The sequence below is a fragment of the Clavelina lepadiformis genome, chromosome 8 (genome assembly GCF_947623445.1).
Source record: "Clavelina lepadiformis chromosome 8, kaClaLepa1.1, whole genome shotgun sequence".
Lineage (NCBI taxonomy): Eukaryota > Metazoa > Chordata > Ascidiacea > Aplousobranchia > Clavelinidae > Clavelina > Clavelina lepadiformis.
Genome location: NC_135247.1, coordinates 15,407,762 through 15,433,576, shown reverse-complemented (window position 1 = coordinate 15,433,576; position 25,815 = coordinate 15,407,762). Strand labels below are relative to the sequence as shown.

General features: G+C 39.6%; 2 protein-coding genes across 4 annotated transcripts in view; both read left to right on the top strand.

The window, feature by feature from the left end:
* The window catches only part of LOC143469547 (prolow-density lipoprotein receptor-related protein 1-like), a 39,800-nt gene extending 24,712 nt beyond the window's left edge, over positions 1-15,088 (top strand). For all 3 annotated transcript variants that reach the window (XM_076967284.1, XM_076967283.1, XM_076967285.1), the window contains 37 exons: positions 41-251; positions 382-568; positions 679-795; positions 1,133-1,295; positions 1,467-1,579; positions 1,647-1,754; positions 1,825-1,941; positions 2,309-2,428; positions 2,753-2,875; positions 3,264-3,434; positions 3,697-3,838; positions 3,917-4,022; positions 4,264-4,388; positions 4,690-4,967; positions 5,132-5,237; positions 5,348-5,445; positions 5,562-5,708; positions 5,933-6,151; positions 6,379-6,527; positions 6,635-6,728; positions 6,822-6,953; positions 7,177-7,302; positions 7,814-7,983; positions 8,132-8,240; positions 8,423-8,536; positions 8,985-9,132; positions 9,207-9,298; positions 9,384-9,546; positions 9,716-9,834; positions 10,138-10,326; positions 10,653-10,903; positions 11,575-11,747; positions 11,873-11,963; positions 12,055-12,283; positions 12,619-13,435; positions 13,672-13,864; positions 13,996-15,088. In XM_076967284.1, coding sequence (XP_076823399.1) covers positions 41-251; positions 382-568; positions 679-795; positions 1,133-1,295; positions 1,467-1,579; positions 1,647-1,754; positions 1,825-1,941; positions 2,309-2,428; positions 2,753-2,875; positions 3,264-3,434; positions 3,697-3,838; positions 3,917-4,022; positions 4,264-4,388; positions 4,690-4,967; positions 5,132-5,237; positions 5,348-5,445; positions 5,562-5,708; positions 5,933-6,151; positions 6,379-6,527; positions 6,635-6,728; positions 6,822-6,953; positions 7,177-7,302; positions 7,814-7,983; positions 8,132-8,240; positions 8,423-8,536; positions 8,985-9,132; positions 9,207-9,298; positions 9,384-9,546; positions 9,716-9,834; positions 10,138-10,326; positions 10,653-10,903; positions 11,575-11,747; positions 11,873-11,963; positions 12,055-12,283; positions 12,619-13,435; positions 13,672-13,864; positions 13,996-14,172 — 6,187 coding nt within the window. In that variant the 3' untranslated portion in view covers positions 14,173-15,088. The remainder of the gene's footprint in view (positions 1-40; positions 252-381; positions 569-678; positions 796-1,132; positions 1,296-1,466; positions 1,580-1,646; positions 1,755-1,824; positions 1,942-2,308; positions 2,429-2,752; positions 2,876-3,263; positions 3,435-3,696; positions 3,839-3,916; positions 4,023-4,263; positions 4,389-4,689; positions 4,968-5,131; positions 5,238-5,347; positions 5,446-5,561; positions 5,709-5,932; positions 6,152-6,378; positions 6,528-6,634; positions 6,729-6,821; positions 6,954-7,176; positions 7,303-7,813; positions 7,984-8,131; positions 8,241-8,422; positions 8,537-8,984; positions 9,133-9,206; positions 9,299-9,383; positions 9,547-9,715; positions 9,835-10,137; positions 10,327-10,652; positions 10,904-11,574; positions 11,748-11,872; positions 11,964-12,054; positions 12,284-12,618; positions 13,436-13,671; positions 13,865-13,995) is intronic.
* A 1,068-nt stretch (positions 15,089-16,156) lies between these two features.
* On the top strand, positions 16,157-19,379 carry LOC143469491 (uncharacterized). Its single transcript, XM_076967204.1, has 7 exons — positions 16,157-16,320; positions 16,416-16,544; positions 16,766-16,873; positions 17,221-17,370; positions 17,562-18,053; positions 18,152-18,303; positions 18,707-19,379. Exons 1-7 carry the CDS (start codon positions 16,213-16,215, stop codon positions 18,807-18,809), a joined length of 1,242 nt encoding a protein of 413 aa, XP_076823319.1. The 5' UTR covers positions 16,157-16,212; the 3' UTR covers positions 18,810-19,379.
* The last annotated feature ends 6,436 nt before the right edge of the window (positions 19,380-25,815 follow it).

Below are 25,815 nucleotides of genomic sequence, written 5' to 3'. Positions count from 1 at the left end.
ATGGAAGAACTTCCTGACTGTTTTTTTTTCTACGATGTAGACCGAACTTGATCTTTTGGACAAACTGGAACGATGAAGGGCCAACCATCTTGCGAGCGACTACTGACGGCCAAAATATCACGAAGATAATAACCACTAGGGTGACAACTCCGAACGGGCTAGCAATTGATGCGATTGTGGAACAATTGTATTGGGCTGATGCCGCCCTCGACAAAATAGAAAGTTGTGATTTCGACGGTAGAAATCGTAAGGTAATTTTTACAGCATAACGGTAAAAATGATATAAAGATTAGTTTTTTCATTGCTAAATTTTAATGTTTACTTCAGTTAACAGCTATAATAGAAAAACAATACGTTGACGTGTTTGTAATCTGTATCCAGGTTATACTATCTGAAGGGTTGCAGCACGTGTTTTCGCTCGCTGTTTTGGGGAAGTACCTTTATTGGAGCGATTGGCGTCGAGACGAAGTATTGCGTGTGAATAAGTTTACAGGAAGCAACCCGGAAATATTACGTAACTACAGTTCGTTGAATCCGATGGGAATTGTGGCAGTTTTTGATGATACATGTAAGCCTTTGCAATGTCATCCCTACTAATAGTTTACTTCAATTCGTCCGACATGTTATACCGAGTTTGACGTTGAATTTACGTCTTTCAAAAACTGTTGTTTTATGAAGGTGTGCCGAATCCTTGCCGCTCTGCTAATATTCACTGCCAGTATCAGTGTGTTGTGTCCGACGAAGGAAAAGCAGTGTGCATGTGCCCGAATGGCACCATAGCTGATCACTGTGAAGGTATCCATAGTTAAGCATAATTTTTTCAGTCACAGACTGTACCATATTCCATTTAAAAACATTGCCAGTTGCATTTACAATTCGGCGATTCGTTTCCAAAAAACTGACAGCTTTTTACCAAATAGGTATACCTAAGCATTTAATTTCCAGTATATCTAAGATATTTCCCTGCAGATCTAATAGCTGGACAATTTTGTCATCTCTAGATTTATAAAACCGCATGATTAAACAAACCATGCCTTGTGTTCTTAAAGAACATTGAATTGACACAGAACAACCAAACAGTAGTCTCCGGCGGTGTTTTTACACACATATTTTTACCAAACATTTTACGTAGGTGACGAATTAACTTGTGGACCGGACCACTTTACATGCGCTGATTCGTCCCAGGCTGAAGGACGACCCTTCTGCATCCATTACGAGTTATCTTGCGATGGACAACCTCAGTGTCCGCGCGGCGAGGACGAAGACCCGACTCATTGTAACCAAAGAACGTGCAAGTATGTGATCGTTGGAAACCATTTACTTTAGTATTTATCAGCTTTCTTAACTGATTGCACCGGCGGAGAAATCGTTTGAAGTATTTACAATCCACTTAGCATTAAGGTACCTAGAAAATTACAATTAAACAATTAGTGGTCGCTCCCGTACAGTTAACTACTCCTTCACAGGGAGGAATATTGGCGGTGTGCCAACAACAAGTGCATTCACACTGACCTAGTATGCGACCAGACCCAGGACTGTTCGGATGGAAGCGACGAGATAAACTGCAGTGGTACAAAACGTAAGTCTAACATGTTTTTATAAACCCAAATCTGTCACCACAATCAACCACACTTGGTACGTTACAGCGCCATGCAAGACTGGTATGTTTACCTGCAACAACGGCGTCTGTATACCGATGAGTTGGAAGTGTGATCGCGAAAACGACTGTGGCGACAACTCTGATGAAAGTTGCAGTAAGTCGCTTTTTGTCTGCTTTGTTAATTGTTTCTCGTAACTGTGCAACCGCTATTAATGTTTGTTTAGACGAAACCTGCCCCCGTGGGACTTTCCAATGCTCTGACAGTGGTATCTGCCATCCACTCGCTTATAAATGCGACTCTGAAAGCGATTGTGCCGATGGTAGCGATGAAAAAGATTGCGGTGAGTTTCGCTTTGAATTTCTGAGCTAGAAGTTATTTGCATCATATTGCAATATTTTAACACAATGTAGGATTGCCCGGTGAAAGCTATACTGAGAAAAAGGTTAGGTTATAATGGCTAGGTAATATTATTGAAAATGTCACAATACATGTAACATCAAAATCCCAACCTTTCCAAAAAGCTGCTTGTTAAACCAAACGGTAGGCCTACTGTCTCCGTTTCGAAATTAGACTTTGTAGGTTTCGATATGCTTGTTAAGTGGAATTTTTGTTTATTACATTGAATGTTACGTGCTAGCACTTGGAAGTAAGTTGATCCGTGCGACTCTCAACTTTTTGTGAATTGACTTTGATCCGCATCTTCGCAGGGGATCGGGACTGTTTGGAAAATTTCTTCGCTTGTCTCAGTGACGGACACTGTGTTCCTCTCGGATGGATTTGTGATGGCGACAGAGATTGTTCCGATGGATCAGACGAACATTCCTGCGGTAAATTAAACATGCCCATAAATTTATTGGTAGATTATGTAGAACGTGTACGGTATACTGTTTGTATAACTGATGTTATCCGTAGTTGTATTTGATTAACAGCCACCCGACGGTTTGAAACCTGATATTTCTATCTTGTGTTCATTGTCTTTGCGGTCTTGGTTTTTGACAAAAACGTTTATGTTATTAATAGCTCACAATGATTTAAAACTGAAACATTAAATCATTTTAATCATTATCATGTACATTGAGCACATCATTTAAAACAACGTACCTCTAACCTCTACCCATGCCACACATTAAAGTTTGAAAAATTTATCACAGATCACAATGACCAGTGTGAGGGAGACCAGTTGCTATGCAAGCCAACCGGAAGGTGTCTAGACCCAAGCTGGGTGTGCGATCACGATCGCGACTGCCCCGACGGCAGCGATGAAGCCGATTGTGGTGAGACTTTGTACTTTAAACTATTCGAATAACTCAGAACTTGCTATAAACAGTAGCCAGGGTGAGATTGTCGTTGAGAAAAGTCGTTTGTTGTTTTCTTTACTGCTTTAGTGACCAATCATTTGTCAGTTACAATTTCGAAACGACGTTTTTGGTCGAGTCTTAGTCAAACTGAGTCAGTCAAATGTACGAGTCAATGTTTTCTGAGATGAAAGCAACGAGTCAAGTTTGTTCTGTGAAGAGCAACAAGTGAGGATAAGCCATTAGCCCAAGTTGAGTCAGACTAGAGTCAAGCCAAAGACTCGTATATTACCAAGTCATTTTAAAAATCTCATGAAATTCAGGGTAACAGAAAATCGTGGTCAAACAAACACTCTAAATTTTCCAGAATATCCACAATGCGACAACATAACCCACTTCAGCTGCCCCAACGACAAACACTGTCTCCCACGGGACTGGATTTGCGATGGGGACAAGGACTGCATTGGTGGATATGACGAGAAAAACTGCGGCCAAGGAATATCTTGCAACCTCACAACACACCTGCAGTGCTTGAATGGTTGGTAAAACCCCTATATTGATAAGTTTGTTAAAACAGTTTGATCGGTTTAAGTTTGCAGTCTGCTATATCATGTAGCTGTGTTGTGCTATAAGTTAACGAGTTTGTTTATGAAACTATTTCAACTGAATCCAATGACACAGCGCCGATTTTTTTACATATACGTCACTTAAGTAATTTACAATAATGTCTAAGGTTTTCAAATACGTTTTGTAAATATTACATCGACATCGGTTTTAATCGACGAGTTGTTCTTGTTTAGGTGAATGCTTACCATTAAGCAAAGCATGTGACGGTGTAACGGACTGCAAAGACGGAAAGCGTACAGACGAGATAGGCTGTAACATTGCTGAATGTGCTTCACGACATCATTGCCAGCAGATATGCGTCGAAAGAATATATAGGTCTGTTTAGGTCGAGCCTAATATCAGGTTTATTTTTAAAAAGAAAGCTCGTTTTCGAGGTCTCTCAACCTTTTGCAGGTATACCTGTGCCTGTATGCCCGGTTATCGCTTGGACAGTAAAGGCTACGCTTGTACCGACATAAATGAATGTGAAGAATCTGATCCATACCCACCTTGTTCCCAGGTTAATTCCATTTAGTCCGCATATGTAGAAAATAGTTGTGGACGTTTAGTTGAAACTTAAAATACTGTTCCTGCGGTCCAATTAACTAAAGATGTGTTGTTTGTAGTGCTATTACTTGCCGTAGTAAGTTTGCTACGTTAAAATTCTTATATTTTCACAGTCACTTTACCACAGGTAATGTTTGATGTAATGTAATTGTTATGTGTAATGTTTGTCCACTTTCCCTTCTATTTTTCTGCAGAGCTGCTTCAATAGAAGAGGAACTTATGCATGTTCTTGTGCGCCAGGTTACTATAAAGATCCACAAGATCCTTCCAGCTGCGTAGCAAGAAAGTCTGATAAAGCGACAATTGTGTTCGCTAACAAGTAAGTCAGGTTCATTGTCGCCTTCTCGTAACTACTGGTACTGTAGTTATCCAACAATGTGTATATTGCATGCATATGTCTACCGCAAACTAGTGGTAATTATAAAAGGAAAGCTGAACAATGATGCATAATTTTCATTAAAGTACTATGCCTATGATCTACTCTAAAGTTCAACAACTTTGGACTTCAAAGTTTAGACAGTAAATGTTATTACCTGGGATAGCCAAGTTTTACCGCATGTATACGCCCAAAAAAAACTTCGACCAGGAATCATACTCGCGAAAAACTTGTGATCCCACAGATATTACCTGAGGGAGATGCCTCTGGATGGCTCGTCAACCAAACTTCTGGTCTCGCATCTACGTCACGCGGTCGCTGTCGACTTCGACTGGCCTGGTCAAAAACTTTACTGGACGGACGTGACAAGCGAACGCAGTGTCATACAGAGGATGGACTTAAACAGGAGTGCTGCCCTTAACGTCACAGATAGCATTGAGACAATACACAAAGCCCTTGTACATAGCGCTCATGGTATTGCTGTGGATTGGGTGGCTAGGAACTTATATTGGAGCGATAAAGGTACGCCTTGTGTGATAATTTTTTTGTCGTCTAAGTCGTAATGTTAGTTCTGTTACGAATCCTGCCATTTAAACGCGGCAAGTAATGAAATATTTTATTTTTTATTTGGAATTAAAGAAAGACTTGTTTGAATTAGATTAGTAACAACTGTTGTAATCTGATAGGTCTAGACACGATTGAAGTTTCGAAGCTTGATGGCAGGTACCGCAAGACATTAATTCGTTCCGGTTTAGACGAGCCGAGAGCGTTGGCCCTAAACCCGAGAAGAGGGTGAGGACGAGATATTGTCTTTTTACTGATATATCTTTTTGCCCATATTTCTCACCCCCCTGTCTCGTACACCTAGTGATAGTGACGATGACTTCGTTGTGTTTTTCTAGCTACCTTTACTGGTCAGATTGGGGCACGGATCCGCACATTGGCCGCATTGGAATGGACGGCGCTAACCGCAGCATTATTCTACACAGCCATGCGTCAGGTATAGCACAAGACTTGTGTCAAAACCGAATTTTTATGTCAGATGTGTTCACCGCCATAAGCCCAACTATGAACTGCCTTTATTGCCTCGTAATTGATCGGGATATGTTGTCGTAGGAAACGTTACTCACCGTTTACCAGGTAAGAAGTTAGGTTGGCCCAATGCCATCACGATTGATTACGCGTCACGAAAACTTTTCTGGGCCGATGCGAAGGAAGATTACGTCGCTTATTGTAATTTTGACGGGAGCCAGGCTAGAGTCCGTAAGTGTTGAGCCAACCTATATATCGAATTTAAACTATAGCTTTAATTTCTTAAGTCTTTAATTTTATAAGCGAGTTGTTGTTTAAATATATATTGCCAATTACTATCGATATGTTTAAACAATTAAAAATAAATTTAAAAATTTGTCTTACACAATATTAAACAAATGAAATTCTCTGTTGCAATACCAGTATAACAATTAACTCGCTGGTTACTTTGTCAGTTTTAGAAAGAACTGGGAATGGCATATTGGCCGCCCACGTGTTCTCCATGTCCATGTTCGAGGACCGGATATACTGGACGGACTGGCACGACCAGTCCATACATTCAGTCCACAAGTTTCGTGCCCTGGACGGCAAGAACGACACTGTGTTGGGTAGGAGCTTCATCCACAGACCGATGGATTTAAAAGTAATCCACCCCCTCCGTCAACCTATGCCAAGTAATTAATTTAATTGTTGATTTATCTAAGTAATTACTTATTTGTAAATGAAAGGATTGGGAACAAAAAAAGGAAGCAGTGGATTAACTCTGGGGTATGGTATCTCATTAATGTTGCTACGCAATGGCGAAGATACTCTTGCCCGTGAAAGTTCACAGATCTTAAAATTTGCGTTCGGATGTTGCAGCAGTTAAAACCTGACAATTGATGGCTTGTCTTCCTCCTAGTTACTCCACATCCGTGCACCGTGAACAACGGAGAGTGCCAGGATCTCTGCTTGATATCTCCCGGAGGAAAATATCGCTGTGGTTGTCCGAACAACTTTTACCTGACCAATGATAACCGTTCATGCAAGAGCAACTGTAGCTACAGCGAAGTGCGTTTTTGACGTCACAATGACGTTGTTATGACTTTTCATGGTCATCAAAACAACATGCAATGTAATGTACCTGAGTGCTTACATCATTTTTAATGTTTCCATAGTTCGTTTGCAAGAATCACAAATGTATTCCCTTCTGGTGGAAATGCGATGGTGTAAACGACTGTGGCGACCACTCCGACGAACCAGCTAATTGCGGTATCAACCGGTTCTATGTTAATAAGAAAAAATTAATCAGCGTTTGATATGTACTTTTTTCCATAAACTCTCTTAACCTATGCTTTCGTCCAGGTCCGTATTTCTGCCGACCAGGCCAATACCAATGTGCCAACAGCACGGCTGACAGCTCTGTGTGTATCAGCCCATCTGGTATATGCGATGGTGACCCCGAGTGCCCAGATCGGTCGGACGAGAGAAACTGCGGTAAGTTGAGAAACTTTTCGGTTTCATTTTGTTCTCATGCACAGTTTCGATGAGGATCATACTAAAACGTTTGTTGTATGTGGTGCGGAGGAATGTGTAAACACACGTGAACAATTGAACATATTGCACGGAATACCATTCCAATAGCTGAACGATATTTTGAATTGACAATGTTCCACGATATGCGAGTTTCGCATTTCAATCATCCCATATCTCCATTCAGATACATACGTTTGCCTGAGCACGCAGTTTAAATGCAGACGTTCCACACCACCCCGCTGCATACCAGACTTCCAGAGATGCGACGGCATTCATCAGTGCGATAGTGATGAAGACGAATTCGACTGTCGTAAGTAGAAAAAATTCTATTGGTTGCAGTTGTTAAGGTAAATCTGAGATGACAGGCGGTCGTATTGTTAGAGGCGGCTTACGCTATACTTTATTATATGATAGACGCAATCATTTCAAGGTTAATTTAATTGCGTTAAGTGCTCTGCGTAGTTTAACTGGCCTTTATAATCACAATGGTTGGTTGTTAACAGTTTACCCATTTGCACGATCCTAGCAAAACCTTGGAGCTGTAAGGAGAAGAAACTTGCAAATCTGTATTATAACCAGGGTATACCTTGCTGTGTAGTTGTTTTGTCAACGTAATGTCCGTGCTTGGTGTAACAATGATCACTGTTTGCATTTCACGTAGTTAAGCAAGCCTTTCTTTCTTTCTTTTCGTTTCGTTCTTGTTTACTAAATATCGCATACTTTACTTCTTGTATTGCGATGAAATTGACCATTTGTGCGTAAATATTTCGAGTTGACTAACATATCATCTCTAGCTAGAAGTTTTCATTGACAATTTTCAGCTGTCGAAACCTGCAAGTCAAACGAATTTCGATGCGAGAGCCTTTCAACCAGTTCAAACCGATCGGAACCGGTAGTTCACCAGTGTCGTCCGCGAGCCTGGCTGTGTGATGGAGATAGTGATTGTGTTAACGGCGTGGACGAGAAAAATTGCTCACAGCATACTTGTAACGTGAGTGTTCGACGTATATTGCGTTAAGTTGCATTGTATGCGTTGCCTCAGATATGAGAACGCGTTTTCTTTCATAATACAAAAATTTTTAGCTTTTTCAGTTAGAATTACGTAATTATGACGTGTGAACTGTCAAATTTGTTTGCAGTCCGACGAGTTCCGTTGCGCCTCTAGCGGACGTTGTTTGCCCAAGAAATGGACGTGCGATGGCGAAACAGATTGTGCCGACGGGAGCGATGAGAACGACAAACTGTGCAGTAAGCCGTTGCCAGATAAAAACGTGTTTATTGTGATGACAGTGTCGCGTTAAAGTCAAACTATTGGAAATAGAGTCGGCGGTAACACTTTAAAGATTAACTATGAGCTGCTGCCTACTAGACTCTTCCATCACATTGTACCTCAATCTAAATATAATTGTCCCTGTTTGAATCGTTTCCAGACGCCACCTGCGACCACCTGGAGTTCCAGTGTAAGAGCGGTGACTGCATATCCGCCAGATTTCGATGCGACAACGATGAAGATTGTTATGACGGCAGCGACGAAATAAACTGTAGTAAGACCATACTTTCGTTGTTACACAAATCTAACGCGGTGAATGTGAGCACCATAAGTTAGCCAATTAGGGCAAACGGTTGTGTGAAACAACAATTCATATTTATAGTCAAAACCTCAATTTCAAGATGTAGTAATTAGTGTGAACAGTTACTAAAAATGGCGCGCAACCGGTTGAAAGCTGTTGAATGATTTTGTTCAGTTCCATCCTATACTGCCATTGAAATGTTATCGGTCAACCAACGATATTGAATGATGCCAACCATGTGAATGGTATTGATGTCTTTTGTGTTGCAATCAATGCATTCACCAATCTCTAACACAATAACTGCCAATAACAAGAAAACAACAGCGACAATAACAGTTATAATCCATCGTCCGAGTAAACAATACTGTCCAAGAACGTTTCCTTATTGCTGTAATGTAGAACACCTTTGTCCTATTCTTAGCACCGCGAAATTGCACTGAAAGCGAGTTTCGTTGTGTGGGAGACGAACGCTGCATTCCTAATGAATTTCATTGCGATCACGAGGAAGATTGCGGGGACGGAAGCGATGAATTTGATTGTAAGGTCTCGTGCGACAGTAACCAGTTCAGGTTCGATTCGAAGTTTTGGGAATTTCGAAAAGTTTTTTCTCATTTTAAGATAATAATTCTGAATACTACCCTAGGTGTGAAAACCCGCCTTCGTGTATTCCGCGCCAGTTCGTGTGCAACGGGAACCCTGATTGTTTTAATGCTACCGACGAAGGAAACTGCACGGGTGAGCGCTTGCAAATTTCCGCTGTTTATCATCAAACCCCCAAATCCACTCGTGAAAAACAATTCAATATCCATATAATATTCAGGTGACCACCAAAAGCCACAATGTCCAGGCTACATGTACCAATGCATGGACGGAGCATGTGTCCCAAAGCACTGGCTTTGTGACGGACAGTTTGACTGCCCGGACTCGAGCGACGAAGGTCCAGCTTGTCACAACTTCGTTTGTCCTGTGGACAGGCCTTACAGGTGCCTTAGTCACCCCAAGTGGGTTAAATTTAACTGGAGGTGGATACGGTTGAAAGCTCTGAACTTACATGAGGAAATACGAATCCAATTTGTCATAGTTACAAGTGTAGCTCGAACAAGTGTTGGTACAGGCTCTTATTCATTGCGGTAACGCTGAACGTGTTTATAGATGCAAAAACCACGATATCTGCCTTCCTTTCAAGAAACTATGCGACGGGAAGGTCGACTGCTTTGATGAAAATGATGACGAATCGCCGAAAATCTGCATCTCCTATCAAATAAATCATGGTTAGTGAAAGCTCGCCCGAGTATTACTCACTTCCGCTATGCCACTAAGGGAATTTTTCTGTTACAGTATTTGTAATCGTAGGTTTAAATGTTTAAATATTTCCTTCATTTGTTGTTACTGTTTTTCAAGGTTATTTCCAAACATTTCTCAAAATTTTTTAAATGAACGGTTTGAAATCAGCCATAAAACGCCAATCAAAACCAAACACAACGTTGATAACGAACACAACGTCATCCGTCCAACTTTTTATGTTAAGCTCATCCACGTCTAAAACGTCCCAATAAATTTTTCCGTGTTTTCAGGCCACACAAGTAATTCATCCCACTGTGTTCTATGGCGGAAGCAACCCATCGCAAGCAATACCGGTACATCTCATAACAACGTAACTAATGGTTATTTGTGTATGGACAATAGCTGCACCCCCCTTACCACTTTATGCGACGGTGTGAGGGAATGCAAAGCCGGAGAAGACGAGCACGTGTGTTTGACAGGTGAGGAATTTGCGCTGTGTCGATTATAATCTTCAGTCCGCTTGAACTAGCGCGTTTGACCCACGCGAGTCGAGGCGTTTTACTCGACAAGTTTTTTTCATTATCATGGCGGACATGAGTGAAACGTGACACATATCACGCTTGACAGAAAACCATTTAGATGAAATGATATAGTTTGTTGTCTTTATATAACCAAGGTATTGAAGGTCCTTGGGTAACAAAAGTTAATTTTGAACCTTAATTAAGCTTACCAGTGTGGTAGTTAAAATCACAATGATCGATCCTAAACTTGATATTCCTCCTTGTTAACCGATTTACTCTTTCAGAAACGTGCTCTTCCAAATCCTGCTCGAAAATCGAAGGGTCCATCTGCCGTACACTTCCGCGCCAAGCTTCGCATGGCAAATATCAAGCATACTGCGCATGCGCGCCGGGCACACAGTTGCGAATGTCGTCAACAAAGTTCTTGTACTGCGCCGACGCGAAAGAATGCCTGTCAATGGCACCATGCTCGCAGATGTGTTATGACACAATACGCGGCTATCATTGCGGTTGCAAGCTGGGATGGAGAAAAACGGTGAGTGTTATTAGTAACAACAAAATCTCGCTTAAAGATCTCTGATTCGGTCACTGCAAAAAAGTCCTCTACCTTTTATCTCACTGCTTATCTTTTTCTACATGCGTATCGTATCGGTTATTTTTCATCATTGCTTGTGGGGCAACGAAATACAAGGTGCCCACCATTATAAAATCAGCAAAGCCTGTGGTTTAAGGCGTGCAGGATTTATGAATAAATAATCGATTTATGATTCGATGAAAATGAATAATCCTTGGCACCGCCACTAAACCCAACACACAAGTTTCACAAATAAGCAAATAGGATAAAAAACGAAGCAATAGATAAAACAAAACTATGCCGATTTACACAGAAAAACGCGGAATATTTTTTTCCAAGTAGATACTGAGGCAGTGTGCTAATTACAGATTTCACGCAGTGCAATGTGCCAATAAACTGATAAAACGGGGCAGGTAAAAACGTAAGTCGCGGCAATAAAGACTATGTGGAGTGAGATTTAGTGTATCTGGGTCGTGAAAAGGAACCTGATTACTACTTATTTAACTAAATCTATCCTTATTTAAATATTGTTTTGTTGCTTGTGTTTACAACCGCAACAGTATTTACCAACCATTAATAATAGCCATTTTCAGTTAACAACAGACCAGCGTAATCTTATTTTTTCAACCCAGAGTGTTTCGTTTTGTCAAACCGATCGTGGTGAAGAAAAACCAAAAGAACCGATTCTGTTCATCGCATCCGGTTCCCCGCTGCTCCTGCGGAAATACTCTCAAATTGAAAGTATTCCATACCCCACTGAATTGGGATTCTTGGGCCGCCTTACCGACACTGTATCTATTGGCAGGTATGCGCACAGTTTGCATAGTAATAGTCATGCCACTGTCGGGCTTAAATGGCGTGTCATGTTTTATCTTTGGTGAGATGGTTGGCAGTAACATGTCTTGATTCCAAGAAATACTTGTTTGTCAGGGTTGCTGCCGCGCCTGTTGACGACCATGTTTTCTGGATCGACGCCAAATTGGGCTCCATCTTTGAATATAAGAATAAGGCGGCCTCCACGGTAACCGTAATTTAGAATTTCTTTCCAAAATTTTAAATTCGAAAGTTTAGTGAAATCAAAAACACTGAACCAAATTCGCCGCAAACTGCAGGTATGGGCTGTCGTGCCTGGTACAATGCTCACTGGGATCGCTTTCAACTGGAAAACGAACACTTTGTTTTGGACCGATGCTGGACATGGGTCAGTGAGCATCTTGCAACTCACCACGGAAGAAAGTTCGAGAAAACGTCGTAGCACGCCTGTCAAAGACATTGTTTTACTTGATTCGAAAAATTCAAAGCTTGTTTGGCCTCTGGACGTGGCTTTGTGTTTGGAGACAGGTTAGTCTTAAATTAACATCAAGCTTTTGTGTGCTGGCAAACACAAGCGCGAGATGATTTTCGGGTAAAGCAATTTCCATTTTGTGACGGCTGCGGCTCGGAATTCCGTCTTATTTCAGCGAAAGAACAATTCCGATTTCTGCGCTGTGTGCACAATACCGTGATGCACTTCCGCGTTTTTCCCATTGTGCTGAGTACCACGAACTTATGTTAAGTCAGCAGTTTTTCAAAAGCAATAGAAACCGCGTTAAGTTGCTGGTCAGCATCAAAGAAAGCGATCCCGACCGTTTCGAAAGTTTATTTTCACGAAACCAATCTCTTTTACTTTCGCGCAGATATTATGTTCGTAGCTGACGGAGGAAACAACGAAACCGGCCCATTCATCCTACGATACGACATTATTAGTTCCAGCACTCGGACAGTTATCAAAGCATCGGAGGGCGTGGAATGGCCCATCAGTTTGGCGGTTGACAGCCTAGCTCGCCGGTTGTACTGGACCGACCTCAAGTTGGGCTCAATCTTTAGCATCAACTATGACGGCTCCAATAAACGGCTTGTTCGCCAATTTGATGGCGTTCGTCCTTCTACCATACAGCTCTACGGCGACTACTTATTCTGCACAACATATTTAACCAATGAGGTTTATCGTATTAATAAATTGTCCCATGTCTTATCCCCGGGGCCCGAAATCGTGCCTCTGGATCTCATTTCTGATTCGGCGATACCAGACGAGTCGACGCGCCGTAAGGATTTTTACAGAATCAGTCAATCTTCGACGAACGTAGCCGTTGCCGTCCTGGACACGAAAACGTACAAGGAAGTTGCTGCCATTCAAAGCAAGGCTAAAGAGGACTGCCAATGGTGTTTGGATGCAAACTCTCCCGGTATATGCATGTCGCACACTTCGAAGTCGTACAGCTGCATGTGCCCGTCTTACATCCTTCCTTTACCTGCAAATAACACACGCTTGGTTCCATGCCCTTGCAATGAGTGCAAAGCGGATCAGGTGTGCAAGTACGGAAAGTGCTACACAAAATCAAGCAAGATCATGGCCTCTAGTCCCGTTGTACCGGTCGTTGTTGGTATATTGGCAGCAGTTGTAATTGTTATTGCGGGCATCATCATTTACAAGAACAGGAACTTAATGCCAGGGTAAGTTGTTGCCAAGAATATGACATCATCGTTGTTTCCTTTAAACCGGGTCATTACCAGAGTGAGAATATATTTTAAAATGAAACTAGATTTTTAACAGCAAAAGTGTTCAGATGCATATTCTCAGTTTCATGAGCTTCACTATGACATAAATTCGACCGTTTCTTTCATTTTTTGCGAACCTCTAAAAACACCTGTTTACAAAATTTTCTGTTTTGACACTCTTTCAATCCCAGGTGGAAACATCGTCGGCCTACATCCGGTACCGACACAAACGGTGTCACCTACCAGGAACTAAAAGCCAATGACGCGGAAATTACGGGAGCGCTTACGTCACCAGGATCGTCTCTTGACCGCGACTCGAACGAGATTTCACCGAGTCCCGAAAAGAAATTCCCAGATCACGAAAACGGGATTGATAACACAATGGTGACTTTACTGATTTCAGTGCGATATTTTTAACCTTCTGACGTCAGTCTCTTTCAAACTCAATCTTTAATTGGTTTATTTAGTGAAAGATCGACACCACTATAAACAGTTGTCGAAATTATTCTACGCAGGGTAACGGGAAATCCCCGGCCTACGACCGCATCTTTTTCACCCCCGGCACCGAGACCCACTGTGAGCGCGCCCAGCTTTTGCTGGAGGATGAATTGAGTCCCCAGGAGCACTACGGAGAAGATGAAGATGATCCTTCCGTACCGAAGGAAGCGAAAAAGGAATCTGACGTCGTATGACGTTAATATTTGACCGCGAAGATCATTTATAACAATAAGTGAGTTCGTGGCTGTGATTTTATTCAAGTACCGTCAACGATATCTTCAACTTTTGCTGTATCGAGGGTGGCGACTATGCAGGTCTCTTCTTATCAAGGTTGAAAAGAAATGGTGCCAAGACACATGTTTTAATGCTGACACGTCTCATTTTTTGTTCGGGTCTTTAACGTAATTGCCATAACTTTCTCCTGTCAATGTCCACAGTGTACGCAATACACATCGCACTTTTTTACGCCCGCTTCGTTATCTATTTTACCTTATATACTTAACCACTTTTTACTCTTTAATTTTTTTTGTACAACTCTGCTTTTAGCTTTGGGATTTCAGTATTTCACGCGTCGACAAACTTTTTTCTCATTTTTATCGGTTCAGCGCTCGCCTTGTTTTGCCTTTTTGTTTTTACACACGTCGTTGTTTATCAGTTGTGGCAGTATACAGCAATGCAGTAAGTTCCTGAATACCGTAGTATGAATTTTTTCCGCGCATAAAATCGAATTGCTGAAGCCATTGCCATATCAATTGGTACTGTTTTGTGGTATGCGGAATCGTCAACAATCACTAGTAAATATTTGCTAATTTACAGCGTTCTATTTGAGTAGCGATAATTTTCCCAATAGGTTACCCACCAGTGCAAAATCACTTGCTTCGACACCCAATACTTCTGTTTGGTATTTTCCCCATTGTTGTGAGACGATTGTTAAATAGTACTGTTCCTTTTTATTACGTAATACGCGCGCAAAAGTACACACTTTTATTTTGTTCTCGTGTTTTGATCATTTTAACTAGATCAAAGCTATTTTTATCCGTTGTTATATCTCCATACATATGCGCTTGGATATATTGCAGTTTTAAAAATAAATACATGAAGCAAACCATGTTTGGCAATTTAACGTTGAAGTACAGTATATTTGGATTATGGAGAAAATACATGATAGCGTTCGGGAGGATGCAGAATATAAGTAAGAAAAAAGAAAAAACACTGACTGCTGTTGGAAAAACACTTTAGGTTGAAACTCGTTGTGACATCATACGTTAAACTATGGTCTGGTCTTTCATGGTTTTCTAAGAAGGATTGGTTTACAGCAACAGCGAAATTAGTTTTGTTCAACTAATCTAAATAGACAAACAAGGCCTTCCATAACAATTTGTTTGAAAGCATCTCACAGACAAGCAAAGACTGGGTAGTAGCAGCAGCATGTAGATGAAAATCTGTCGCCTTTACCGCTCACGGGGGTAACTCTCCTACGCTTGGCCTCAAGTCATAATGAAATTGTAGCCAAGATATTTTGTGGAATGTCACGCTTCAGTACACTTGACTTGATTTGGAGAATTGTCGATAAGAAATCGGAGAAAAACGAAGCACTTGCGCCTGAGGTTTGCGTGGTACGTCAGCAGCAGTTTTACATCTGCCCAGTGAGTTGTTGAATCAGCAATTCTTTCTCACTGGTGGTGTAACCTGGTTGTTAACTTAGCTTTGTCAGAAACTGCATATAGGCAGTTTACGATCTAATAGATCGATTGATGACTGACACATGTGATAGAGTTAGGCCTACGTAGGTTGTACCTAATACTTTAAGCAAATGTTGCTTGTTTTGAAATCCAGATGATTTTCCTGTTGAAGTGGTCTGTCTTGAAATTGAAGGTCTTTCATAGCTTAGTTGTATTGGTAGGTCATCAAAATTTATGTTCATGATCATGAGGGCTTTTGCGAGGTTACTTTACACAATTCTACAAATACTGTTAAGTGTCAACGATAAGGAAGTTTTTATAACCCCAAAACTACCCCTTGCCTACGCTAAAGATAAGTCTACTAAGTGTAAGTAGCTAAATGTTCACATGTTTGCTGAAAGCATAATAAGCGCTTTGACTGAGACTATGTTATCAAGAATCTTTTGAGTTTTAACAATAGACCACATGTTTGTTATAAGAAGAAATGCTTTACTTTGCCTTTGTTTTTCTTAGACTTTTGATAAATTATTATTAGCGAACAGAAACTGTAATATGACTTCCGTGGAGAAAAAGGACACCTTTGTTAACGTCCATGAAACGGATACCGTTGTCAAAATGGACGGTCCATCCGAACCACTCTTATCTACATCCACTCTACCAGTGAGTATTTCAACCTTAAAATTTTCATAATACTGTATTTGAATGAACGAGGTTGCATTAAAGACATTAAGATACCATTGTTTTGTTTTCCTTAGGAGAAATTGAAAGACTCCGCAAAACGGAGAAAAGTTTTTCTTGTTGTAGCAATACTAGCTGTCTTAATCAGCGGCCTAGCTGTGTGTCTTGCCATCTTTCTACCAAAATTGGTTGCCCCATCTACCAACGTAAGTTTAACTGCTTAGGCTTTGAAAACTTATATAATGAAGGATTTTACCATGGATTAATGGTGATTTTGTGGAGGTCTTGTAAATATCGAATAGTTACTGGAATATTTAGATAGCCTTTAGTAGGCTATGTAACTATAAGCCCTATGCAAGTTTGAAGTAACAACACAAACATTTTACGCAGCATCGTATCAATTTTTTAATTTCAACTTGATTTTCAGCGTTACATCGGACCTTTTCAATGCGGCACCATTAATGTAGAATTTGAAGAGGACGACGCTGTAGAAATCACGAGTTACAACGACACTGTGGTTGTGACAGACGGAATGGTGAGAAAAACACCAATTTCACCTCGTATGAATTTGTGTTTGCTGTCGAAATGGAACAGATCCAGTTACCAAATGCCAATTGCAAAGACCATGCGCTATGTTTGCATTGGTTGAACACTTATTAAAATTTCCCGCATGATCGGTTTTCGATCGAGCGAGCGATTTTCTGTGTTTATCGAATTCTTTTATCTGATAACACCCATGGAATTTGTTTTTGCTTGTAACACGTCTTAACAGTATGCGTGACTGAGCTAAAACACTTTCCGGTACACTTCCGTTATAAATAACGCTTTTCTCACGATACCTTTCGAAGTTTGTTATTTGGTGATTCGTTTAATTGTGAGCAGGACGCCATATCTGCTATGCGTGTGAAAGTCCCTTCTGACGATAGTGTCCGGTATATTTGTCTTATCCGGTACGATGACAAATACGGTACGTCGGGACCGCCTGTGCTGCCCAGGAAGGACATTTTGGAACAGATGATGTTAGGAGCGGAGGTAAAAGATCATCTAGTTTTGCCCGACTTTGAAAGGATGGTTGTTTATCGTTTTTTATCATCTGTTTTCACATGTTTTGTCTGCCACGCGTACTGCTGCCATGCATAATATTCGTTTATTAATTTGCTTTAACCAAACACAATTCTATTTAAACCATTTCCACCGCATCAACGGTTTTCACCGTTTTATAGAAGGAACCGATGGAGACGGTCATGGATGACCGTTCGTGGGTTCAGGATGAGAACGTTGTCGTTGACATTAACATTCTTCCGAAACGGATACAAAGATTATGCCGTGGTTTGAAGGTTTACGAGATACGACTTCTTACCGACTCGGACCTCACGGAGAAAGAAGATGGGGAAAAGAACCCGAGCTATGTTCCGTCCGAGGAAATCGTTGACGAATATATTGAATACGGTTCTGCGATTGAGTCGGAAGACGAAATGCCATTTGATCTTAGTTATAGCGGTGATGGAGGTTTTGAAGACGATACTGAAGATGACTTCAGTGGCGACATCAGTGATGATCCTCAGTCCATCTTTGACGATTTTCTGGACGCAGATAAAGTTGATTCTTTTGAACTTGGAAAGATGCCGATTTTGTCTGACATCGGAGACGATTTTTCTGATCCAAAAGATAGAGTTCCGTTACCGAATGATGATATTGAAAGAGCCAAGCGCGGGGTAGGACTTAATACAGTCAGCGATTAGCCCTAATTCTATTACACCCTTGAAAGCATCGTATATTTAGTCATACTCGGTGGGTTTTTTACTTTATAAAGGTAACATCCGATGAAGATACGGCGTCTGAAAATACTTCTGAAAACGAGGAAAACAACTCAAACGCGCCATCTACCGGATTAGGAGAACCCCGGTCCGACCATAATCTGGGTTGCTGTAATCACTGCAGAACACCTTATCCAATGTGTCACAGGTTCATAATTGTACTTGTATTATCGTCTGTTTTTCATTCTTCGACATAAGGTGCTAGGTGATTTCAGAAAGTTTCAGATTTAATGTTGTTTTAAAATGCGCTTGAGGGTAATTAAAGCACCCCAGGCAAATGAAAGTGATCTTGGCGTTATGTGGGACTAGTTTATGTTTCCCTCGAGTAACATGTAGGCCTAGCGTGCTGCTTGCAACAGTCTAACTCTAAGGCAATTAAAACCATCCCAAAGAAGTGAAAACCGATCCTTTTTAAAACTTTTGTTTTCGCGCCATAAGGTGGTAGGTTGAGAATGAAAAATGTTTTCACTAGGTGGAAGCAAAGTTTTAGTTTTAGGATAGTTTTGAAACTTCTTGGAACCTCAAATAATAGTTTCTTTTTTATTTTGCAGGGTTTGCTTGAGGCTGCCTACCAACACCTACCCGTACTTTTACCGTAATTGCGGCATTAACTTATGTCAATTGGTTCTACCTTGCGCATATATCGTGGGTTAACAAGCTCGTGGAAATCTTGTTTGATCCGATTCAATGATGTAGCATTGTATTCTCCATACTTGTACATATCCTGCCACTACTTTCTCAATGCTGATGTGTATATTACGTTTTTGTCATTATCCTTTGATTTTTTATCCTGGAGGCATTTCAGCCGGTCTAAACTTGTTGATTCTGGTTCCTTCAACGACCAGTTATAGAGACAGATGCGAACTTTGTAAGCCGTATTGCTTTATTCCCTTCGATAATTCCGTGTTGCTTTTTATTTTTAGCTTCAAGTGTTTTAGCGTGTTTGTACAAAATCGACGACACAGAAATCGTTTCTTACATTGATTTTGCCCGGTAGCTGACAGGGACAAAACATTTCTAATGAAATTCGCAACCGAAACAAAATCCATTTTTGCAGTATTTTGGTCGTTATCTGTTACTCGGCAGTGGAAAAAGACGAACTCATTTCACAATGCGTGAAATATTTTCACTATTTAGCTGCAAATTTTTAAGACTTGTGCTTAATGATTCAACACCACCGGTAGTTTTAGTTTGCCAATAAATGTGCAAGAGTTAAATAATTCTCGAAACGTACTTCGCTATAATGCAATAGCATACATCTCCTGGCTTTGCACTTTTGTTGTTTCAAGATAACTTGGTAACAATATGCAACAGTTATACAGCGCCTTAACCAATAAACAAAGCTAAAAGACTCTGTACAATCTCAAAGGTAGAATGGACAGGTACAATTAAGACTTAGTATAAAACCGCAAAACGTTGCATGATTTACACAGACAAACAGAGCTAGAAAGTCTTCTCAGGAATATTTGACCAAAGTCAAGTTGACCGTGTCACACAAATCCCGCGATAGATCTTTTTTGTCCCTGGTAACAGCTTTGCAAAACACATTGCGTCTTCTTACATCGTTACGGTCCGACATGGCCGAACGTAATGACAAGCAAAAGTGTTCATCCTTCTGTTCAAGATGGGAACACATCTTTAGAAATGCCTGGTCCTGTTCCTCATCCTTCGGTCGCCCAGATTTTCGACGTTTTGCCTCAGGTACTCTGCCGTATTGCAAGGGTACGTTAAATCCATATCTAAAATTAACACTACAAGAATGATGGTATAAACAGTCTGCAGCATGCAAATCGCCCCCGTAATATTCAATACGACCTTTCACGGCGAATGACCAATCGTCAGAACGTCTCTCACAACACTCTAATATAGTCCTTTGCAAAAACATCTGTTTCAACGAAACTAAAGCCAGGTCTGTCCGAAACTTGCTAAAGTAAATTATTAAAAAACAAAATGCTGAAAAACACAAGATCATTTTTTTTTAATAAAAAATGTCAAAAATATTTTTCTTTCTCCTAAATTTTTAATATGTTATTCTTGATGATAAATACTACAAAAAACCGTTGAAAAACCTTCTTTAGGATTTTTTTTGGGGTTCAAGCCATATATTTCATATATTGACCTTACTATTAGTAACGAATTAATCGTTGAAGTCGTTCTTGATACTTTTTCGTCTAGATAAATCAAATTTCATTTAGTGCCTTGTTCCTATATATACCTATCGTAAACTGATTCTTATCTTTTTCACTCACAAGGCGAAAAACAAGTTAAGTTGCTTTTGGTCTTCGACAAAACTTTTTCGGGCATACTACCGGTATAAGCCATATGATTGTTCCCAATGATGGTTTGTACATAGGTTGACGAGTCGTTATATGCACCGGGCAATCTTGTATCTCACGCGATTCGAACGACTGTATAACTTAAGGTAAGCCTATACTGTTATTTTGAATAAATTGTGTAGTAAATACAACAGAAAATTACATCATTTTAAAAGTCTATAATTCTGAAATCATTGCTTGCCCGAATGGTTTGGCATAAATGCTCCGGCTGTATAAACTTCTGGGTTAGTATGCAAGCTTACCTCCCATAAATGGAAGTTCGTGGCTTGGCAGATACATAAGCAGATCATTTCTCTGCTTTATTTTAATAGAATATATGAGACGTTCGATTAGAGTTATTGTTAAGTTGTCACTAATAGCTTGGTAGGTTATAGGGCAGTGGGCACGGTCGACTTTGTAAGGTCGATCAGTTACGGAAATTTGAACAAATACAGGAATTGTTAGTTGGTCGACTGCTTAACTGAGATGTATTCAAATATTTGGCGTGTTTGCTGTAACTTCGTAAGCCTTACTTATGTTTTTTGTTGGTGATTTTCCGAAACCGTGAGACTTAATACCATTCATGGTTGATAGATATTACAAAAATTAAAAAGGATTTTAATGATATAGAGATATTTCAGTTTCTCCGTTCTATAAGTTATAAGTTCTGCCGCTTGAATGTACGTGACGACGACATTTAGGATGTCTTTGTATATTTGAACCCTTGGATAGACATCTTGGCAAAGCTTACATTAACATGACAGGCAGCAACAAGACGGATGTTGTGACAAATTTTGATGGAAATTTTGAGGGTTTATTACCATCTGATCTGGTTCGTTTTATCGTGGTTTTTGCTTTGAACAGCCATTTTTTATCGACATTTTACAAAGCAAAAACATCCCTTTAAAGACATTTTAATGATATTAAATTAAATTTTATGATTATAGAAAAGCGAGAACCACGTATTTCATTCCAGCAGAAAGAAGATATTCTGCTTTCTGTGCTGTTTAATTTTATTCTTTCTGGTATTCCTCGGTGTTTGGTTTGGATTTGTAAGTATTGGCTGTAAGCTTTTACGGTTCAACACACATTCATATTCGTTCATACGTTGGATTGCCGGCTTTATCTCCTTTTCTAACAACTGGATTATTGCAACTGCACCACATATAGGTTATTTTGCATGTTCAGTGCGCTTTTATTATTTTTAATAACCTGTTGACTGTTTTATTACTTGTATATTTCTAACTCCAAAGTTGATGATTGTGAAGGCTTTTCGTTTGCTTTTTTATTCTATTTCGTACATCTTTCATTTGCGAAACAGAACAGACAATTTACGAGTATAAAAATCAGTGTGGTATAATTTATATATAGGCCTATATGCCGTTTACTGTATATTCATATTTATATATATACTTCAATTTGATTTTTCTTGCCATGCATATACCACGCTTAGGCGTTTTTCAAAATTAACGCAAACCGAACTAAACTTTAAAAGCCTATACTGCCAAGTCAATACGTTTTTTATAGAGAACTTGAACTTATCAAAGCCCAACCTCTTCGCACGGATCAGACTTGAGCAATCTCTTTGATTTACTACAACAAGATGGAGTTGAAGTTTATGAATCAAACGACCTGATGGCGCTTCCTCAAAATATACGAGAATTATGCGCCGGTTTAGCCACCCACGAAATGCGTCCAGTTAGGGTTTCCAAATACGGTCGGGACAGAACTCCCACAGAACCGGTTCAATCACCGCTACATGTTGATTATTACGATGGCCACGACATGCCAAGTGATCTTTTTTCTATGCTTTCTTCCTCTGAAAGCAGCATTACGTCAGAACTTGATGATAATCTCGACTTGGATGATATTTACAAAGGCAACAGGCAAAAACGTCAGGTACAACCTGTAAAATAGAGCTGACATATATGCAAAGAATGTTTCAGTTTAATCTTCAAGTTTTGAAGTCGTGCTAATTCAGTTCTAATTACTAAAACAAACTTCAAACGAGTTTTCAAAAAGTGTAATTGCTCATGCCAGTTATTCCCAATTACATGACGTTGTGTTTAATGGTTTATAATGGCGTTGTAAAAGGAACAAAAAATTACCTCTGCAGTTACCGAGAAGAAGAAAGGTAAAGAAGGCACCCAGTAACCTGGATGTAGAAAACGATGAAGAGGATTCAAGAGCTCCTGATCCTGATTATCTGAATCAATAAAAAAGCACAGACGACAACCTTTCCTGTTGCCATCATTGTCATAGACCGTATCTCCGTTGCTACAAGTAAAACAATGACTTCAGTTTGCAAAATGTATTTATCACATATATAGGGAACGCACAATCGATTTAGCAATAAGCAAAAAAATTACCGGGTTATATTTTTATAGTGTGGTATTGTTATACTCAGACGAGTATAAATGCATGTTTATGTTTTGTTTTTTGGAAATTTTAATATCCAAATGTTAATCAGTCGAAAACCTAATTTCTTGTCAACTTAGTTTTATTGGATAATTGTTATTACATTCTTGTTTACAACATAACATAGTTGGTTATCACGTTTTTTCGTGATGAAATACATGTTTGATATACCATAGGTAATTTTAATATTGCTTGCAATTACTTATTATACTTTAACAAAACTGCTAAAACGTTTTTAGAATATGCGTCAACACCGAGCTTCACATCTACCCTTACTTCTATAAAACTGCAACTACATCCAATGTCTGGTTGTTTTTCCGTGCACTTGGTGGCGGGCAAGAGCATTCGGTTATGTGTAAGTCCAGCGAGCTGTCGGTTGGATGAAACATTTTCTCTTTAATATTTTTTGACAAGCGACTTGACTCTCTGAACTCTTTAATTATGTCACAATTAAAAGCTTCGCACGCACGACTTTAGTGCACGCGGCTTCAAACAGGCTTATTAGTCACGCAATATTCTTGAGCACGGCATGAAATTGATATAAACGAGGGATATGTTATATCGGAAAATATGCAAAGTCGTATAGTCTAATGATTTTAAAATATTATTTTAATTTTTCAGCGGTTGTAAAATGTGGCGTGTCACGTTATTATTTAATTACCGGCGCAAAAGCTTTAATAGGATTAAACATGATTGCTTACTGTGTTGTTTGAGTAGAATCGATGTGCACCTAAATGAATGTTCAACTCATCAACGTGCACGAAAATGTAAATAATTTTGCTTGAACAATATTGTGAACTGCCCCGAGAAAATATACCAACCTCCAAGTCGCTTTCACCTGTAATAACGTAAAGATGAATTTTTGTGGGTTGACTCCACAGGATACTTAACGACACATATTGTGCTGTGAAACATGTTATTATCGGATTAACTCCGGTAGCTTAAGTTATCAAAACACTTTTTGGAAGACGGGAATACAAACTCTTGATAGTCACTTCCAAAGTCTTAAGCTGGCCTTGTTTGTGAGCTTCATGACGAAATGTTGTGGAAATAGATTCAAGGTGTGCACCAGACGCACAAACCCTTTGAAGGCGTTTCTTCTAAATTTGCTCCGTTTTTAGAGACTTACGCCAGAACTTTTGGATCGCGAAAATGTGGCGAAAACAGGTCCATATACAGGATCTGTAATAAACATACTACCATTACTATGTTAACAGTTTTATTCGTTAATTTACATATAGCGCGTTGTTTTAGGAAAAAAAGCAAATTACTTTTGGTAAAAGCACTTCACATCTTTTGAACGTAAAGATACACAATTTTGCATGGCGACACTTCTGCCATACATTTATTTGTAAATACGGAAAACATTTTTTACAATGTATGCATGAATCCTAAAATTTAATAAAATCATCTATCTGTTGCTTTTCTATGCCGGAAATTAATCTTACAAGCGTTTGATGAAAATTGCAGAAAAGCCCTGCAAATGCAAATTGTTTTACTTTCCGGTGGTCCAACGTAATTGTGAAATGATGCGTTGTATGAAGAAGACTTCTTAATCTCTTAATCCGGTTAATAACGTAAGATTTTCCGCATTCCGTCACTGGATTTTTATCAACGTTTCATGACCAACAAAATTTTGTTAACCACGGCAGACAAAGGGCTTAACCCTCCTCGAGTTCAACTACAATTAGTGGTTAGCTAGAAAGAGCTTTTTTATCTTACCATTAAGCTGATTGATTAAACCTCGAACCTTACTTGTTTTTATCCGGATTTTTAGTTGTGGGGAAGATATCGATCTGCTCCGGGATTAACGGGGCGATTTTGGCGCTTAAAATAGAACTTAAGCTCACCTTAAAATAAACGCCCCACTCAGAGTAAGATCCACGAAAATCACGAAAGTTGTATAAAGTAGCAAAAATAGAACTTGAAGAAAGGGAGGTTATTTTTCATACTGACTGAGTTGCGTGGGTAGAGATTAAAAAAATAGTTGTTGTTTTGCAGAAGTTATTTTTATTAAATTAAACTTCCTACTACAAATTAAAACATGCTTTTCAACAGTAGCTTGTCTGTCTGGGATTTCGCATGCAATTTCTGCACTGACCGGATGTGTATGCGTGCAGTTTGAAATCTTAATACTACAAGATTATAACTTTATAACAACAACGGATATAACAACGGAATAGATATAACAACGGATAAAAATAGCTTTGATCTAGTTAAAATGATCAAAACACGAGAACAAAATAAAAGTGTGTACTTTTGCGCGCGTATTATAACTATTATAACTTATACTATATATACTATAACTATATATAACTTATACTATAACTATACAAGATTATAACTTTAGTTTGAAAAAAAATTCCCTGGAATCTGCAACATCCCTTCACAACCCGACTTGAGTTCGTTTGAACTTTTGCGGTCATATGTGCGTGAGAATAACCCGCGACAATCATTCATGTTATTACGCCTCAAGCCCGCTCGGTAGTCGTGATAAATTTTTTTTTTTGAAAACATTCTTCTAGTGTAGCTTATAATCACCAAAAACTGGTGGCACTCGCACCGGTGGTGGTTCATTTTTTCCCGGATTTTTACTTCATAGAACTCGTATAAATCCAGGAGTTTGTTGAAATTTTGCCCACAACTTTGTCATTACTCACGCGAGCGAGTAATGATGGAACGGTTTAAGAAAGTCATTGCTCGTTGCAGAGTGATAACGTGTTTATAACTTCGCGCAAGTGTGGTAGAAATTTGACTTTTGTGGCGAGCTGTCCGCAGGTCGTGGTCAGCGAAAAACATATCGGAGTCAGCAAGAGAGCACAGAGAAGTATTTACCAAGTTAAAACTTTACTTTTAGCTATACTGGAAACTTAACATTTTTTCTTATGACAGGCATTGCACTTGCAATTTTTTTGGAAAATTATTTT